General features: G+C 41.4%; 1 protein-coding gene across 2 annotated transcripts; it reads right to left on the bottom strand.

The window, feature by feature from the left end:
• Positions 1–169: 169 nt before the first annotated feature.
• On the bottom strand, positions 170–15,375 carry LOC129854054 (receptor-interacting serine/threonine-protein kinase 2-like). 2 transcript variants are annotated; one of them, XM_055920679.1, is made up of 12 exons: positions 15,158–15,375; positions 6,606–6,751; positions 5,784–5,937; positions 4,475–4,624; positions 4,174–4,316; positions 3,978–4,027; positions 3,677–3,826; positions 3,158–3,243; positions 2,871–2,939; positions 2,634–2,775; positions 2,304–2,480; positions 170–1,642 (listed from the first exon to the last, which is right to left on the bottom strand). In XM_055920679.1, exons 2-12 carry the CDS (start codon positions 6,749–6,751, stop codon positions 1,329–1,331), a joined length of 1,581 nt encoding a protein of 526 aa, XP_055776654.1. In that variant the 5' UTR covers positions 15,158–15,375; the 3' UTR covers positions 170–1,328. The 2 variants fall into 2 exon arrangements, with proteins under 2 accessions (XP_055776654.1, XP_055776655.1); XM_055920680.1 differs by having other exon boundaries at positions 170–1,639; positions 15,158–15,374.
• Positions 15,376–17,537: the final 2,162 nt, after the last annotated feature.

Below are 17,537 nucleotides of genomic sequence, written 5' to 3'. Positions count from 1 at the left end.
AATATATTTGAGCGCAACAGTAATAGGCAACAATTCTAGAAGTAGACCTACTTTACACCCCTGGATGGAAATTACAGCCTCTATTAAACATCTTCCTTTGTTTCTGAGTGCATGAACTCAAAAACCAACAAGAAAAGAGCTGCTTGAGTGTCAAGGACGAGTCTTGATCTAATGTTGTTATAGATTAATTTGCTTTATTATACAACTCCAAATATTCAGATCATTAGGCTATTCACACACAGACAGTGCTTTGAGGAAATTACTGTCTTCTGTTCTCAGTATGATGAACAGACCAACAAAAGAAAATATGTACACTATGGCCAAAACTTCACTGGGCCTCTCATTTGACAAGACCCCTTTTTTACCCTTTTAGTACATAAACGTCTTTAGACTGTACTTACAATGTGTGACAATTGGTACTGTGTGAAGACCAGACATGCAATTAGACAGGCACTGTTAAAAGGCGTGTTGCGCGAGATAGGCAACAAAATCAAAGGGTACCCTGAGGGGAATGTGACAATGACCTATAGGTTCAAGAATTGAACAGATTTACAAACACAAACCACCAACAAAAGTGGCCTAAAATGAGACTGAAGTTCAGTTATTTTATCTGATAAACCAACAAATAATAATCTTGTTACAAGATACCAAGTCAGACACTGCTGAACAGGACAATCCAAACTATGTTGAACATATAGTTTTGTACAATATGTACTTTACAAAACAGGCTGTCAAAAGACAAGCCACATTGTGGCACCACACATTAACCCACAGAGCCAAAATGACAACACAGAAAATGTAGCATCTAATATTGAACAAACTGTTTTCTGTGTGCTAGCTCAGTATGTTAACCCTCATTATCGCTAGTGATGGGTCAAACATGATCAAAGCAGATGAATCATCCACACAGCTATTCACTTTCATTGGTTTCCCTCCAACACTATTGTTTATATCATTTGACTGTCACAGAAGCTTCCTCTAATCAAACATTTGATTGACATCAAACTTCAGAGGTAGCACCACTGATTGAATACTCAGACTTATCAAAGGCATGGACAGGTGTGTCCCCAACATGGATCTCTATGGATATAGATGAGTCATTGCAGCTGTTCTGATGAAATTAGGAATCTCAGGTTCTCCAATGTATAGTCACTCTGACTGACCGTGGTCTGTATTAAACCTGAGTGAGTATAGATTAGATTTGTTTAGGGTTCCTCAGCTTTTCACACCAAGGCTCAATTGACATTTGAGTCTCAATTGACATTTGATACATTTGGTTAGGGGCCTTTCACTACACAACCCCCATTCTATTAACCATCCATCCACCTTCAGTGAGACATCTGTGAAGGGCCACGATTGGTGGCAACGGACATCATACCAAGGGTGGAAGCTACCAGGGAAGCTGCGTGTTCCCCTAAACAGGTACAGGTGTCCAGTAGGGAACGTGTGCGAGCGGTCAGTGTCAGAGAGGCAGAGATGACCTCATAGGCCTCCAGGGGAAGGGCCCGCCGTGAGATGAGCACATCCAGCAGGTTGTTGAGTCGTCCCTCCGTCATGCCTCGAATGATGCCCTCACGCCTTTCGCGCAGGATACGACAGCAGCTCACCGCTATCGGAGTCGGAGACACACACCGTGCAGCTGCTGACAAGAAGGGAGGGGGAAGTTTCAGGGATGATACAAACACGATGATATCACATCTCTCACACACACTTATAAAACACAAATCATGTAGAGGGGACCTTGAGAAAAATACTGGGACAACTCAGAGAAAGAGTACAAGAGAGATGTAGTAGCTATCTGATATGAAAGACAGTAATACTTACAGGAGATCATTTCACTGAAGACTGAAATTCATAGCCCTACTAAACAAGTTACCCTCTTACTCAACACATTAAATCTCCATCATAAATGTCTAGTAGCCATGTATTGCTTAAAAAATATATATAATAATTTGACTCCGAGCATTTACTGGGACAACAGACAATTTAGAGCGAAACAAAGATCCTCAAGGGAGGAAACGCATTGGGTAAAGATAAGACTTTGAAAGGATGGCCATGCAGGAAACCAGCAATCCCCAAAACTGCTTACTGTGCACATACAAACACACAGAGGGAGGCACTGTTTATAACGTCTACTCATTTTCATATTGTTTTACTTTGTCTTCACCTTTTTCAGCAAGATTTAAGAAATATGCGAGAAAAAGACAAGTCTATTCTAGATAGCTACAATCTGAGACTGTACATAAGTTTGCAGACAAAACGGGGTAATAGGTGGGAGGTCTAAGCTTAAACACATTTCCTACCATGGGAACTGGCAGTGGGCTGGTTGAGAGGGCTCTGTCTGAGGGCTTTGGAGAGGCTGGAGGAGAGTGGGGGTGGTGGGCTCTGTCTCTGGGCGACGCCTCCTGTCCCTCTGGGATGCTCAGGACCCGGGCCACTGCTGGGACTGGTGGAAGACACCACACAGCCAGTCACACAGTCTGGGGAGAGACACGTTGCTGTTAGACTGTCCGAGATAAGGTATAAATGAATCATTACTTAATAAAGAAGATAAATAAGAGGGTGGTTTCGCTGACAACAAACTGAGCACATTCACAAACTGCTCTCATTATCGATCAGTTTTAAGTTCTTACCCTGACAGTGCCTCCTCTGGGATGCTTCCCCTGTATATATGGCTGTAGGGGGACTAGTGAGTGTTTCACTAGGGCAGGAAGTCTGTGGTAAGGGCAGTGTCTTGTTGCCCACACATTTAGTGTCTCCGGAACCAGCACAGGCCTAGTATGAGATATGTAAATATTGTTTTCAATGTAATAGACATCACAAGCATTAAGTACAATCAGAATATCAGACAAAATGTGAACCAAGCTCACCTCTAGGTTGTTTATCTCAATGGGAATATCCTTTACAGGATGGATTTTAGAGTCATGTAGCGCCCTCTCCTGGTAAAGGGACAGAAATCACATACACATGTTTGCTCATGATTAGTGACGGGTCTATTTACTGTTTTCAGTAGTAACTGTTGACAGATTAAAAGCACATGAAACATATCCTGATTCCCTCAGTCAAAAAAAACCCTGATAGCAGATCAGGGTTGTGGACATGGAGAATATCGGACTTCGGAGTGTAATAGAACTTATTAAATGAGGATGATCCGTACCTTGCTCTCCCTCACCCTGAGGGTAGCCCTTGTCATGGCATCGGGATCAAAGGTTGCTATGGCACTCCTCAGTTCCAGTGCACAGTCTGTGGACAGAGAGCAAGAAAAGAAGAGGACATGAGAAAGATGTCCTGACAAAGTAAACATCACATTGGCCATAACGCACCAAAAGTTCACATTTATTTTAATACCCACATGACAGTCATAGGCAATGAAATACATTGATATGGACTAACATCAGAAAATAAACAGTTACACACAATTTAGATAAGAAGACTCAAAGAGTCTTATTGACTAAGTGGCAGAAGTAGGGCATGGGATTGGATCTCTCAGTCTCGGCATATGGAACAGAGAGGAAGTGGGTGCTGCAAGTGGTTCTGCCTGTCACCTGTCCTTAACAGGCAGGTAGGTAACCAGTCAAGGACGGGGATCTTGTAGGGAGAGATCAAAGTCCAGGCACAGCTGCTCTCTTCACCATTGTATATCTATACTCTGATTCACCCTCACAGACAGACTTACCCTCTGCTGTTGGACGGCTGTGTGGGTTAGTGCTCCAGCAGCTGGTCATCAGCCGGGAGAGTGTATGGCAGTGGGGTACATGCTTGGGTAGCAGCTCATCCTCCAGGCCTGAACCAACCCCATCCTCACTTGAAAGCAGCTGGAGCAAATCTGCTTGGGTATAGACATTGACATGATGTGTTACAAGTACTAAACTTAATACAATATTGAGACTGTATGATATACGGCCAGGTATAGCCTAGGCTCCGCTGATAGAAACAAGAGCTGTTCTTTGAACAGACGGAAATAAATAGAAACACACCTCCACATGGTTGTCTTCTGTTCAAAGTCTCCCACAGCAGCACACCAAAGCTAAAGAGAGAAGATGTTAATTGGGTAGCTGCATGTTCATTAGTAAAGGCATCTGTAGAAGTGGTAAACCCCTCCTTCCCCACCTGGTAAATTTAATTGGTGAATATGACTGTTTGAAGTGGCAGGATCATGAACGGTGACCTCACCTGTACATGTCTGCCTCCACAGAGGGTGCGGTCCCTGTCAGAGTCTCAGGAGACAGGTACACCAAGTCCCTGAAGCAGTGCCCTCCTCCAGCAGAGAGAGAGGAGCCAACCCTCCACTCCCTGGGCAGGCCCCAGTCACTCACCTGGAGGTAGGAACATGAACATAAACATCCACACACAAACCGACAAAAACATCTGCTCTAACAGACTCAAACCTACATATGTACACTGTAAAGCTTACACCTGTAACGGTTCACAATACACCATATCCCTGGGTCAGTTATCAGTCACTGTTCTCTACCTTGGCCCGGTACTGCTGGTCCAGGAGAACATTGGTGGGTTTCAGGGCCTGGTGGGGGAGTGGTATGCAGTGGAGGTGGCACAACCCCTCTGCCACATCTAGTAGGATGCCAAGCCTGAAACTCATGGGTAGACCTGGATACAGCTGGGTCTGATAGGGATAACAAGGGTTACAATCATTCAACATGAACTCTATTCACTTCCGTAAAATGGATCATAAATAAATGGGAATTGAAAATGACTTGTGGGGAAAAAAGCACATGACAACACAAAGTTGAAATTGTGAACTGAAAATACTAAAGAATTCAACATGATCACGACACAACTTACTGTACGTAAACACAGTTTAACCACAGACAGTCTAAGTCATGTGCAGTGGATTGAAGTCACACGTCTACTGTCTGAAGTTATGTTTCAGCCAGGGCACTTTCTACTGAACCAGGAAAAGCTCTTTGTGTAAATAAGGCAGTGATAGTGCTGATGACAGATAGGTCTATTTTTGCATCAGCCAGGGGCTTTCCAGACACAGCATGTGGGTGACAAGCACAGCATTGTTCTCCATGAAGACACAGGAATTGTAAATAAAGCAATCAAAAGTACATTATTTGATTCACTTTATATGTGTCTATCGAAGCTCTGACCAGCAGGTTGTTGATATACACTGAGTGTACACAACTTTAAGAGCACCTGCTCTTTCTATGACAGACTGACCAGGTGAAAGCTATGATCCCTTATTGATGTCAATTGTTAAATCCACTTAAATCAGTGTAGATGAAGGGGAGGAGACCAGTGAAAGAAGGATTTTTTAAGCATTTAGACAATTGAGACATGGATTGTGTGCGTGCCATGGTGAATGGGCAAGACAAAATATTTAAGTCCCTTTGAACGGGGTATAGTAGTAGGTGCCAGGCGAACCGGTTTGTCAAGAACTGTAACGTTGCTGGGTTTTTCCTGCTCAACAGTTTGTGTATCAAGAATGATCCACTACCCAAAGGACATCCAGCCAACTTGACACAACTGTGGGAAGCATTGAAGTCAACATTGGCCAGCATTCCCTGTGTAACGTTTTCTGACACCTTATAGAGTCCATGCCCTGACAAATTGAGGCTGTTCTGAGGGCAAAGGGGGGAGGGCTGCGACTCAATATTAGGAAGGTGTTCCTAATGTTTGGTATACTCTGTGTACACTGTAGGCCGCAACCAAGGGAAAAGTTGCAGAACCAAGTTAGATTCATCAATTAGCCTACGGCCACACACTATACATGCATTTTCATATTTGAGTTTGACTTAGTGCTCATATATTATACTGACCTGGTATAGTAGAGAGTGTAGAGAGCCCTCAGGCATCCAGTCATACAGCAGGCCCATCAGACACCAGGCCTTGTACACACCCAGAGGAACCAAAACCCTCTCTGAATGGACTTTTCTGACCACAGCCACGTCTCCCATCCACTCAGTCCACTCACTGTGCAGAATATATACACATATGCAGTAAACACATATAAAACACACAAACCCTCAAAAACACACACACATCAGAGAGAGAGGCCTCTATAGCCTGTCTTCTCTCGAGAGCCAGGTCTGCCTATGTGCCCACTGCCCACAAAATGAGGTGGAAACTGAGATGCACTTCCTAACCTGCTGCCAAACGTATGACCATATTAGAGAGACATATTTCCCTCAGATTACACAGACCCACAAAGAATTTGAAAACAAATAACATTTTGATAAACTCCCATATCTATTATGTTTAATACCACAGTGTGCCATCACAGCAGCAATATTTGTAACCTGATGCCACAAGAAAAGAGCAACCAGTGAAGCATAAACACCATTGTAAATACATACTATATTTATCTGTCTATTTATTTTCCCTTTCTTTGCCTACTTCAGCTATTTGCATATTGTTGCAACACGTACATGGCTAGTAATAACACTTTTAAAATGTCTCTATTATTTAGAAACTTTTGTGAGTGTAATGTTTACTGTTCATTTCTGATTGTTTATTTCACTTTTGTTTATGATCTATTCCACTTACTTTGGCAATGTAAACATGTTTCCCATCCCAATAAAGCCATTTGACTTGAGAGAGACTTTGTCATTACATTTGAGTTTGATATATGACAATTTTACCTTCGACTTGCAGTGCGAGACGACAGGACCTTGATTGATACCTGTAGCTCTGTTCTCCGGTAAGTACCCCGAAGACACCCGCCTGCGCTGGTTCGGCACAAGATCACATTTAGCACGTCCTCTTCACGAACAGTTTCCACCGCCATCTGATAGGAACAGAAACCAGTCGACTCAATAATAATATAAAACTTCGTTTTATTTTATCTTGCTTGTTGCTCTGCCATGGGGTTAATGTATTTGTCTTTCACGGCACTGACAAATTGAACAGCAAGCAGCGAGTTGCCGCGTGTGCTATAATGACAGTGTGTTTACATCTACACGATTGGCTGCTTTGTTCACGGAAATCCCCTGGCTAGCTACGTAGGAAATATAAAATGAGGGATGAAGTCTTTTTTTTTTATACTGTCAATGATGTAACAACGGATAAAGGCGGCGGCATAACTTCAATTTGAGAGAGAGTAAGAGAGGGGGAATACAATACATCACACCAGACAGATCTACAGCTAGGCTACAAATAGGCTTGAACAACTCCTGATTCAACTACCACTGGGCAAAAACTGGTTGAATCAACGTTGTTTCTACGTGATTTCAATCCCCCAAAATCTACATGGCAATGTTTAATCAACGTTTAATCAAACAAAAAGTCATCAATATAAGGGCATTTCGTCATTTTTCACCCAACGTTTAACCTAAATGCAATGACAGTGAATATTTCTGTTGATTTCACTCTGAATTCATGTTAGTTGACAACTCAACTAAATGTAAATCAAAACTAGACGTTAAACTGACCTCTGTGCCTAGTGGGTACTGACTCCTGAACAACTCATTCCGCTGATAATGTGTGAAGTAAACTGGGAATTTCCCAACTCTGACCCCTAACAGCACTTTACAGGAGGCATGGTGAAATCCTTTTCAGCCCTTTCACTTTTGCATCTGTCAGTCAAGAATGAAGTAGTTTTGGGAACAAAGTAGCCTTAAGGCAATTATTCCATGGTACCAGAATTACGCTGAGATGTTGTCACTTTAAAATGTACACCAAACAATATCCATTGATTTCAAAGTTTAACAAACTAGAGAACTCTAAAGATACAAATTTGCTGAAAGGAATCTGTGTAAATAGAAAATATACCAGTTTCAGGTGACAAAAATGTTGACAGCTGCGCAATACCGGTTACAAAATAAATACAGAGATTTTATGTACCGATTCCATGGCACATGGTTTATGTATGCAAAAATGTATATGTAAAATGTATATGTAAAATCTACATTGTAGAATAATAGTGAAGACATCAAAACTATGAAATAACACATATGGAAGTGTAGTAACCAAAAAGTGTTAAACAAATCAAAATATATTTTATATTTGAGATTCTTCAAAGCAGCCACCCTTTGCCTTGATTACAGCTTTGCACAATCTTGGCATTCTCTCAACCAGCTTCATGAGGTAGTGACCTGGAATGCATTTGAATTAACAGGTGTGCCGAGTTAAGGTTCATTTGTGAAATTTCTTTCCTTCTTAATGCGTTTGAGCCAATCAGTTGTGCTGTGACAAGGTAGGGGTGGTATACAGAAGATAGCCCTATTTGGTAAAAGACCAAGTCCATATTATGGCAATAACAGCTAAAATAAGCAAAGAGAAATGACATGCCATCAATACTTTAAGACATGAAGGTCCGTCAATCCGTAACATTTCAAGAACTTTGAAAGTTTCTTCAAGTGCAGTCGCAAAAACCATCAAGCGCCTTGATGAAACTGGCTCTCATGAGGACCGCCACAGAAAAGGGAAGACCCAGAGTTACATCTGCTGCAGAGGATAAGTTCATTAGATTTACCAGCCTCAAAAATTGGCAATTAACTGCACCTCAGATTGCACCTCACAGAGTTCAAGTAACAGACACATCTCAACATCAACTGTTCAGAAGAGACTGCGTGAATCAGGCTTTTATGGTCAAATTGCTGCAAAGAAACTAAAGGACACTAATAACAAGAAGAAACTTGTTTGGGCCAAGAAACACAAGCAATGGACATTAGAAATCTGTCCTTTGGTCTAATGAGTCCAAATGTGAGATCTTTGGTTCCAACCGCCATGTCTTTGTGAGACACAGAGTAGGTGAACAGATGATCTCCCCATGTGTTTCCCACTGTGAAGCATGGAGGAGGTGTGATGGTGCTTTGCTGTCTCTGATTTATTTAGAATTCAAGGGACACTAAACCAGCATGGCTACCACAGCAATCTGCAGCGATAAGCCATCGCATCTGGTTAGCGTTTAGTGGGACTATCATTTGTTTTTCTACAGGACCATGACCCAACACACATCCAGGCTGTGTAAGGGTTTTTTGACTAAGGAGGAAAGTGATGGAGTGCTGCATCATATGACCTGGCCTCATCCCAATTGAGATGGTTTGGGATGAGTTGGACCGGAGAGTGAAGAGTGAAGGAAAAGCAGCCAACAAGTGCTCAGCATATGTGGGAACTCCTTCAAGACTGTTGGAAAATCATTCCAGGTGAAGCTGGCTGAGAGAATGACAAGAGTGTGGAAAGCTATCCATCAAGGCAAAAGGTGGCTACTTTGAAGAATCTCAAATATAAAATATATTTGGATTTGTTTAAAACTTTTTGGGTTACTACATGATTCCATATGTGTTATTTAATAGTTTTGATGTCTTCACAATTATACTCCAATGTATAAAATAGTAAAAATAAATAAAAACCCTTGAATGAGTAGGTATGTCCAAACTTTTGACTGGTACTGTATATGTAGGAGAAAAGCTGTAAAAAAAACAAACAAGATGTGTGGTGGTGGATGGGTTAATAAAAAAATAGAAAAAACTCTATGCACAAGGACTACTTTTAAAAATTTCCACTTAACATTTTACAAAAACACATTTACAGGAAGAACTGTACAGATACAACGTTTGGTAACAGAATTAGTTTTATTCTGTTACCAAACTTTGCATCTGGACAGTTTTTCCAGTAAATGTTTTTTGTTTGTTTGTTTTACTGAGTAACTTGTTCAAAGTAGTCATTCTGCATAGAGTTGTATGGTTTGTTAACATTTTAAATAAATGGTTTTTGTTTCGCATACATTTTTAAGTGACAAAATGAAGTCTCGGCGTAATTCTGTTCCCTTGGAATTTTTTAATTTTTACCTTTATTTAACCAGGTAGACCAGTTGAGAACAAGTTATCATTTACAACTGCGACCTGGCCAAGATAAAGCAAAGCAGTGCGACAAAAACAACAGTTACACATAGGATAAACAAACGTATAGTCAATAACACAATAGAAAAATCTATGTACTGTACAGTGTGTGCAAATGTAGTAAGATTAGGGAGTCAATAAATAGGCCAGAGAGGTGAAATAATTACAATTTAGCATTAACACTGGAGTGATAGATGTGCAGATGATGATGTGCAAGTAGATACTGGGGTGCAAAAAAACAAAAACAATTTGTGGATGAGGTAGTTGGGTGTGCTATTTACAGATGGGCTGTGTACAGGTACAGTGATCAGTAAGCTGCTCTGACAGCTGATGCTTAAAGTTAGAGAGGGAGATATACGTCGCCAGCTTCAGTGATTTTTGCAATTCGTTCCAGTCATTGGCAGCAGAGAACTGGAAGGAAAGGCGGCCAAAGTAGGTGTTGGCTTTGGGGATGACCAGTGAAATATACCTGCTGGAGCGCGTGCTACGGGTGGGTGTTGCTATGGTGACCAGTGAGGTGAGATAAGGCGGGGCTTTACCTAGCAAAGACTTATAGATGACCTGGAGCCAGTGGGTTTGGCGATGAATATGTAGCGAGGGCCAGCCAACAAGAGCATACAGGTCGCATTGATGGGTAGTATATGGGGCTTTGGTGACAAAACGGATGGCACTGTGATAGGCAAATTGGATGTAGTCTAGTAGAGTTTGGTAGGCTATTTTGTAAATGACATCGCCGAAGTCAAGGATCGGTAGGATAGTCAGTTTTACGAGGGTATGTTTGGCAGCATGAGAGGAAGCTTTGTTGCGAAATAGGAAGCCGATTCTAGATTTAATTTTGGATTGGAGATGCTTAATGTGAGTCTGGAAGGAGAGTTTACAGTCTAGCCAGACACCTAGGTATTTGTAGTTGTTCACATATTCTAAGTCAGAACCGTCCAGAGTAGTGATGCTAGTCGGGAGGGCAGGTGCGGGCAGCTATCGGTTGAAGAGCATGCATTTAGTTTTACTAGCATTTAAAAGCAGCTGGAGGCCACGGAAGGAGTGTTGTATGGCATTGAAGCTTGTTTGGAGGTTTGTTAACACAGTGTCCAAAGAAGGGCTAGATGTATACAGAATGATGTCTTCTGTGTAGAGGTTGATCAGAGAATCACCAGCAGCAAGAGCAACATCATTGATATATTGAACCCTGTGGCACCCCCATAGAAACTGGCAGAGGTTCGGACAACAGGCCCTCCAATTTGAAACAATGAAATCTGAGACGTAGTTGGTGAACCAGACGAGGCAGTCATTTGAGAAACCAAGGCTATTGAGTCTGCCGATAAGAATGCGGTGATTGACAAGAGTCGAAAGCCTTGGCCAGGTCCGTTGAAGACGGCTGCACAGTACTGTCTTTTAAATCGATGGCGGTTATGATATTGTTTAGGACCTTGAGCGTGGCTGAGGTGCACCCATGACCAGCTCGGAAACCAGATTGCATAGTGGAGAAGGTACGGCAGGATTCGAAATGGTCGGTGATCTGTTTGTTAACTTGGCTTTCGAAGATTTTAAGGCAGGGCAGGATGGATATAGGTCTATAGCAGTTTGGGTCTAGAGTGTCTCCCCTTTGAAGAGGGGGATGACCGCAGCAGCTTTCCAATCTTTGAGGATCTCAGAAGATAAGAAAGAGAGGTTGAACAGGCTAGTAATAGGGGTTCAACAATTTCGGCAGATAATTTTAGAAAGAGAGGATCCAGATTGTCCAGCGCAGATGATTTGTAGGGATCCAGATTTTACTGCTCTTTCAGAACATCAGCTGTCTGGATTTGGGTGAAGGAGAAGCAGGGGGGGGCTTGGGCAAGTTTCTGCAGGTGGTGCAGAACTGTTGGCCGGGGTAAGGGTAGCCAGGTGGAAAGGACGGGCAGTTGTGTGTAAAAAAAAAAAAAAAAAAAAAAAAAAAAAAGCTTATTGAAATGATCAATTATCGTAGATTTATCGGTGATGACAGTGCTTCCCTAACCTCAGTGCAGTGGGCAGCTGGGAGGAGGTGCCCTTATTCTCCATGGACTTTACAGTGTTCCAAAACATTTTGGAATTAGTGCTACAGGATGCAAATTTCTGTTTGAAAAAGCTAGCCTTAGCTTTCCTAACTGACTGTGTAAATTGGTTCCTGACTTCCCTGAAAAGTTGAATATCACGGGGGCTATTCGATGCGATTGCAGTACGCCACAGGATGTTTTTGTGCTGGTCAAGGGCAGTCAAGTCTGGGATGAGCCAAGGGCTATATCTGTTCTTAGTTCTACATTTTTTGAATGGGGCATGCTTATTTAAGATGGTGAGGAAAGCACTTACATTTTTATTTTTTGTAACTTTTTTTTGCCCCTAAATTAAAAGCTGATGGGCACTGTTTCAAGGTCAAGGGAGATATTAGTATAGGCTAAGACTACTAGACACAGGAGGCAAGATGCTTTCCAATAAGTGCAGGATTGATTGAATAAATGTGCCTAGAGTAATCATTGATGACTGCATTGGCATTCATGTGCTTAATAGCAACATTTAAAAAAAAGTTTACATAATGTAAAACTAACATAGGCCTACCGGTACTTTTCCCCTCCTTCCAAGCAGGAGGGCTGCAACCAACTGACTTTAAATACCATCTGTGTCAAGAAGCCTGTGCTAGTGGAATATACCATCTATCCCTATATAAACAGGGGGCTTCGGGTAAGTAGTCCAATAGTCTATCCACTTTTCTCTTATACACTGTTCAGACAGAATTGACGCTAAACATTTTTTGGGGCCAATGTTTATATGAGCACCTTCCAAACAGTTCAATTTCTACCACATTCTTGCCAGCATAAGCCTTTTATACATCCTGTTCGCATGCCGGCACCTATTGTTTATCAATGAGAGTATATGCTGTTGTGGGTGGGAGTCTATTTTAATAAATCCATTGAATATACACCATCTCAAAGCAATCCATTATGAATTATTTTAGGCAAGTTCTAAGAAACATTATAAGACTAAGAAAAATAGAATAGCATATTTTGAGTTTAATGATGTTACTGGTCTGTGCAGCTTATAGGCTGTGCCATGCAAATTAAATCAATAGTTCATTATTATGTTCATTAAACAAACAAGACACCCATGCCCCTACACTGATCACAGTCAACACACATATTTTAAAGTAAGAAAACAATGGAATATAACAGAATAAAACAACTTAAGTGTCACGGGAACAGAACCGCTGTCATTTAACAAAAAAGTGAGATGTTTTGTTGTTGTTTGTTTGTAGCTATCTGTAACTTAGAATCTGCTCTTTCCAATCATGTTAAGAAATCTAACCTGAATGAACTGCACACAGGCTCATCTAAAAAAAGAGAGGTTGTGTGTAGCTGAAGAAGCTCATTCATATTAACCCATCATTCGTTGGCTAATTATTAGGCCTAATAGGCTACTGCAGTAAATCAGAATCAAATCTGTCTTCATCACACCATCACCCGCTTTATTTCCTTTCAAACTCCCCACCAGTTATTTTGCCTGAAGACAGATTTGTAGTTTAAGTGAAAATGTATTTAAATGGTGAGAATAAATGCCTTAAAAACATTTTCTGTTAAGCTTTGTGATTGACAGGGAAAAGTTTGATGTCAAACAACTATAGAATGATCATGATTTAATGTGTGCCAAAGCCGGTGTTGTGCCGAAAAGCTCCCCCCTGCCAGAATTGACCAGTAGTGTGTGCCACAGAAAGTATTTGACTCTAGCCACAAAATTAAGGAAATTAGAAAATAACTGGTGGGGAGTTTGAAAGGAAATAAAGCGGGCGATGGTGTGATGACATTGACTGGTGGTGATCAATTTACCGCAGTAGCCTATTAGGCCTAATAATTAGCCAACTAATGATAGGATAATATAAATGAGCTTCTTCAGCTACACATAGCCTGACGTTTCACCACGCATGCCACGTTTTCTACTGTGATTGGTCAACAATGTAGAGCAGAAGCCAAAGGGCTGTGTTGGAGAGGATCAAAACAGCAAGGTATCATGGGTAAATTGTGACTGACTGACCTACAAATAATAATGAGTCGTTATTTATGATGCAAGGTGATTTGTTGATCAGTCAGTCGGCAGTCGCTTTGATGCTCTCGAACACTGTCATTTTCTCCTCTCCACCTGGATAGAATATCATCACCGCCTAGGCTTCATTGAAAATGGATGGGACACCATGTCCTCCGAGCGCTTTATGTCAGTGCCTTAACAGAGATAGCCAGCTTGTAGTCCTAACCTCTTGCTCGTTCAGCCATCCTATGGCAAAAATGAATGGGAAAAGAACAGGGTTTGGGATAAACGTCAAAAATAAGGTATAAGGTTAACACAAGCTTAGGAGATTGTATACATTTTGTATACATTTTGTTCTACGAGATAATATCAATAAGTTAACATGACCTTTATGAATTAGGATGCCTTTATGTGCTTTTCGGAATCACATAAATACTACATAATTCACAAAATGTGACTAGCTGATGAAGATTCTCATAGAACAAAACGTATAAGATCTTCTAAACTTGTTGACCTCATACCTTATTTTCGGCGTTTATCACAAAATCCTACAAAAACATAATTCATTCCACATAGGCTTTGTCCAACGAACCATGGCGGTGTTAGTGCCTACAAAAAGACGCCATTGTTATTTCTCTCTGGATTCCCTCATTCTCAAACCCGCGCTCCTTACAGCGCGTGTACACTAGCACACTGTAAATTGCCGCGTACCGCTTAGACCGCCCAGAGTGGCTCGCTTGTGGGCGTGCTGGCAGTATATGGCAGCACGTTCGATTGTGCGTCAATAATTGAGCATAGCAACTGGCTATGATAGCTGAGGTTCATAGCTAGGTTCTGAACTAATGTGTATACCACACATTTTAGGGTCCGTACAGATCGGCTACATAGCTAGCTACACATCCATAGGCATACAGGTATTTTTTTTATTCCTCCACTGCACAATAAGCAAGAAAATAGTTCGCTAGCTACGTTACTTCAGCTGCATTGCATGGCAAATATCAGCAAGGCAAGCTTACAAAATTGTAACATTACATTTGCAGTAAAAACTTTAACGTTAACTAGCTAGATTTTTTACATCCACTGTTTCACAAGACGACAGCCTGGTTAGCTGGTTTTTTCAGGAGTCCCTAAAACATTAATAAACAACCAGAATTACAATTTCATACTCATGTCACAACACCCATAAAGTTAGCCAGCTAGCTGGCTAATGTTAGCTAGTCAGCTATCTTGCTAAATAGCAATTTTTGTAAATTATTTTTTACTAAAAAACATTAGCTAGTTAGCTAATAATACATAGTTTTCGAAATGTATTTACTTACTTTAATAGGTTCTCCCAGCCATGTGGATGATTGGAAACAGGGCAGCAAAGTTTGTCACCAGAGTGTTTTAGAGCATATTACTATTTACCTGAGAATAAATTCATGAAATGGAGAATGGATTAAACGATTTACCCTTTTAATAACTTGCTATGCTGAATTCTTAACGTACAATCGAACGTGCTACCAGAACGCCCACAAGCGAGCCACTCTGGGCGGCCCAATCGGATCGCAGCAATTTACCGTGTGCTAAGTGTACACGAGCCGTGGCCTATCCAATCTCCTTCTTCTTCGATGAGGTTTAACGGCGGTTGGCATCCAATAAATGTTGCATTACCGCCACAGACTGAAGTACAACTCCCTTATACTTTGCTCGAAAAAATAAATACATAAACAAAAAGCCTACCATCTAACACAACACTCAAAATGAATAAATAATAATCTAATAATAAAAAATAACAGCACCCTACTCCACTATTTAAATCTATTTAGTCCTACCTCAGGCCAACAACCTGAAAGTATGGGACACCACCACTTAACCCACCCTGTAACTCTTCTGATGTCAAGTCTCGCACACCCAAATACCTCTTTGCAGCTGCCAACACAGTCTCAATTTTGTACAATTTACATTCTATCCCTGCAGTACAGTTGATAACCATTGCTATAAATGCAAAAAATCCAATCTTACTGAAACATAAATCACTTGTTGGCCTATCCCTCTGTACTGGTACAGATCTATTACTCACACCACTCCTCTCAGGATCCCTCCTCCTTGACCCATCTTCCTCTACTTTCTTCACTGCTTCAGCATATGACAACTTCTGCACTACTCTAACCCTGGAAACCTCAACTTGCCTCTCTTGCACGGGACATTTCTGATCCCCAGCCCCATGGGCACCCCTACAATTAACACATACCACTACTTTCCCCAATGCTACACATTCCTTTGTCTCATGCCCTTCTGCACACTTCTCTCACCTAGGAACCTCCCTCCTGCCACATGCCCATAAGCTTGACACCTGTAACAAAGTAATGTATTCGGCACAAAAGCTCATACAAAATAAATTATATTCTAACATCACTTTGTTGGGGAAAGACTCAACATCAAAACTCAAAAGAACAGACAATGACTCTTCTGTTTCACCACTCACGCTATCCTGTCTGCATTGCACCACACGACGAGCATCACAAACACTGGGAATCTTCCCCTCCAGTTGGTCAACTTTTACATTTACTGCTACCCCAGTAATCATTACTTTCAATGGTGCCCTTTTCTTGAGAGCAAAACAATTCACATTTCTTGCCCCCATTCGTTTTAGCCAATCTCCTGAGCTGAGGTCGAATAATCATACCGCACTAACCCTACTATTTGTGACGTAAATTGAGTATGTAGTATATATTAATTAAAAACCTCTACGGGATCGGTGTCCCTAAACCGGGACGGTTGTTAACGTGCACTAATGTGACTAGAATGATGTTGTATACAACAGCCAACTTTCCGGGACACAGACATGTCTTATATGGGCAGAAAGCTTAAATTCACATTAATCTAACTGCAGTGTCCAATTAACAGTAGCTATTACAGTGAAAAAATACCATGCTATTGTTTGAGGAGAGTGCAGAACAACAAAAACTTTTATCAAGGCAACTGGTTTGATACATTTAGCTCTGAAGGTAAATAATGTACTTACATTCAGTAGTCTTGCCCTGATTTGTCATCCTGAGGGTCCCAGAGATAATATGTAGCATAGTTTCGTTTGATAAAATACATTTTTATGTTCAAATGTAGGACCTGGTGTCTACAGTCTGACCCCACAGCTGTTTCTGGCACCACAGCCACCCCGGCCCCGGCCATCTAGATGTGTGAAAGTTAGTGTATAAGCTAATGATTCATCATGTATGACATTCCTGTCAGAGCTGCTAGGAGTACTGGGTGGAGGAGTCAAGCGCAGAGAGCAGGGTTTCAAGAAAGTGGATTTATTTTCCAAATGACAGGGAAAACGATCATGCCCTAAACACACAGGCGCATGAAAAGACGAATCCAAAAACACCAGACTAAACTGTCCCGAGAAAATAATAAAATCCACATCACAATCCAACACCAAATAACAGATAAACAAGCCCGCACAAAAGCCAGCGGGCTACCTGCCCTTAAATAGCCTACCCACCAAACTAAACTCAAAACAGGTGCACCCAATCAGCCCAAACTAACAGAAACAAAAAGAAAAGAATCGATGGCAGCTAGTAGGCCGGTGACGACGACCGCCGAGCGCCGCCCGAACAGGAAGAGGCACCATCCTCGGCGGGATTCGTGACAATTCCTAGGAGTGTAAACTACATTTTTTGTATGTTCTCTATAGTTATGTACCTGAAATGTATCAAT

Source organism: Salvelinus fontinalis, chromosome 4 (genome assembly GCF_029448725.1).
Source record: "Salvelinus fontinalis isolate EN_2023a chromosome 4, ASM2944872v1, whole genome shotgun sequence".
In the NCBI taxonomy this organism is placed as follows: Eukaryota; Metazoa; Chordata; class Actinopteri; order Salmoniformes; family Salmonidae; genus Salvelinus; species Salvelinus fontinalis.
The sequence above is the reverse complement of the archived record's forward strand: the minus strand, read 5'-3'. Positions and strand labels throughout refer to the sequence as shown.

What these genes read in the sequence shown, in the direction of transcription:
- LOC129854054 (XM_055920679.1), bottom strand. Translation starts at nt 6,751, where the DNA reads ATGGCGGTGGAAACTGTTCGTGAAGAGGACGTGCTAAATGTGATCTTG. An exon ending in TCAGGGTGAGGGAGAGCAAG is followed by an intron (nt 2,940 to 3,157) that starts GTACGGATCATC and finishes TCCCTTTACCAG; the next exon opens with GAGAGGGCGCTACATGACTC. An exon ending in TTGAGATAAACAACCTAGAG is followed by an intron (nt 2,776 to 2,870) that starts GTGAGCTTGGTT and finishes ATCTCATACTAG; the next exon opens with GCCTGTGCTGGTTCCGGAGA.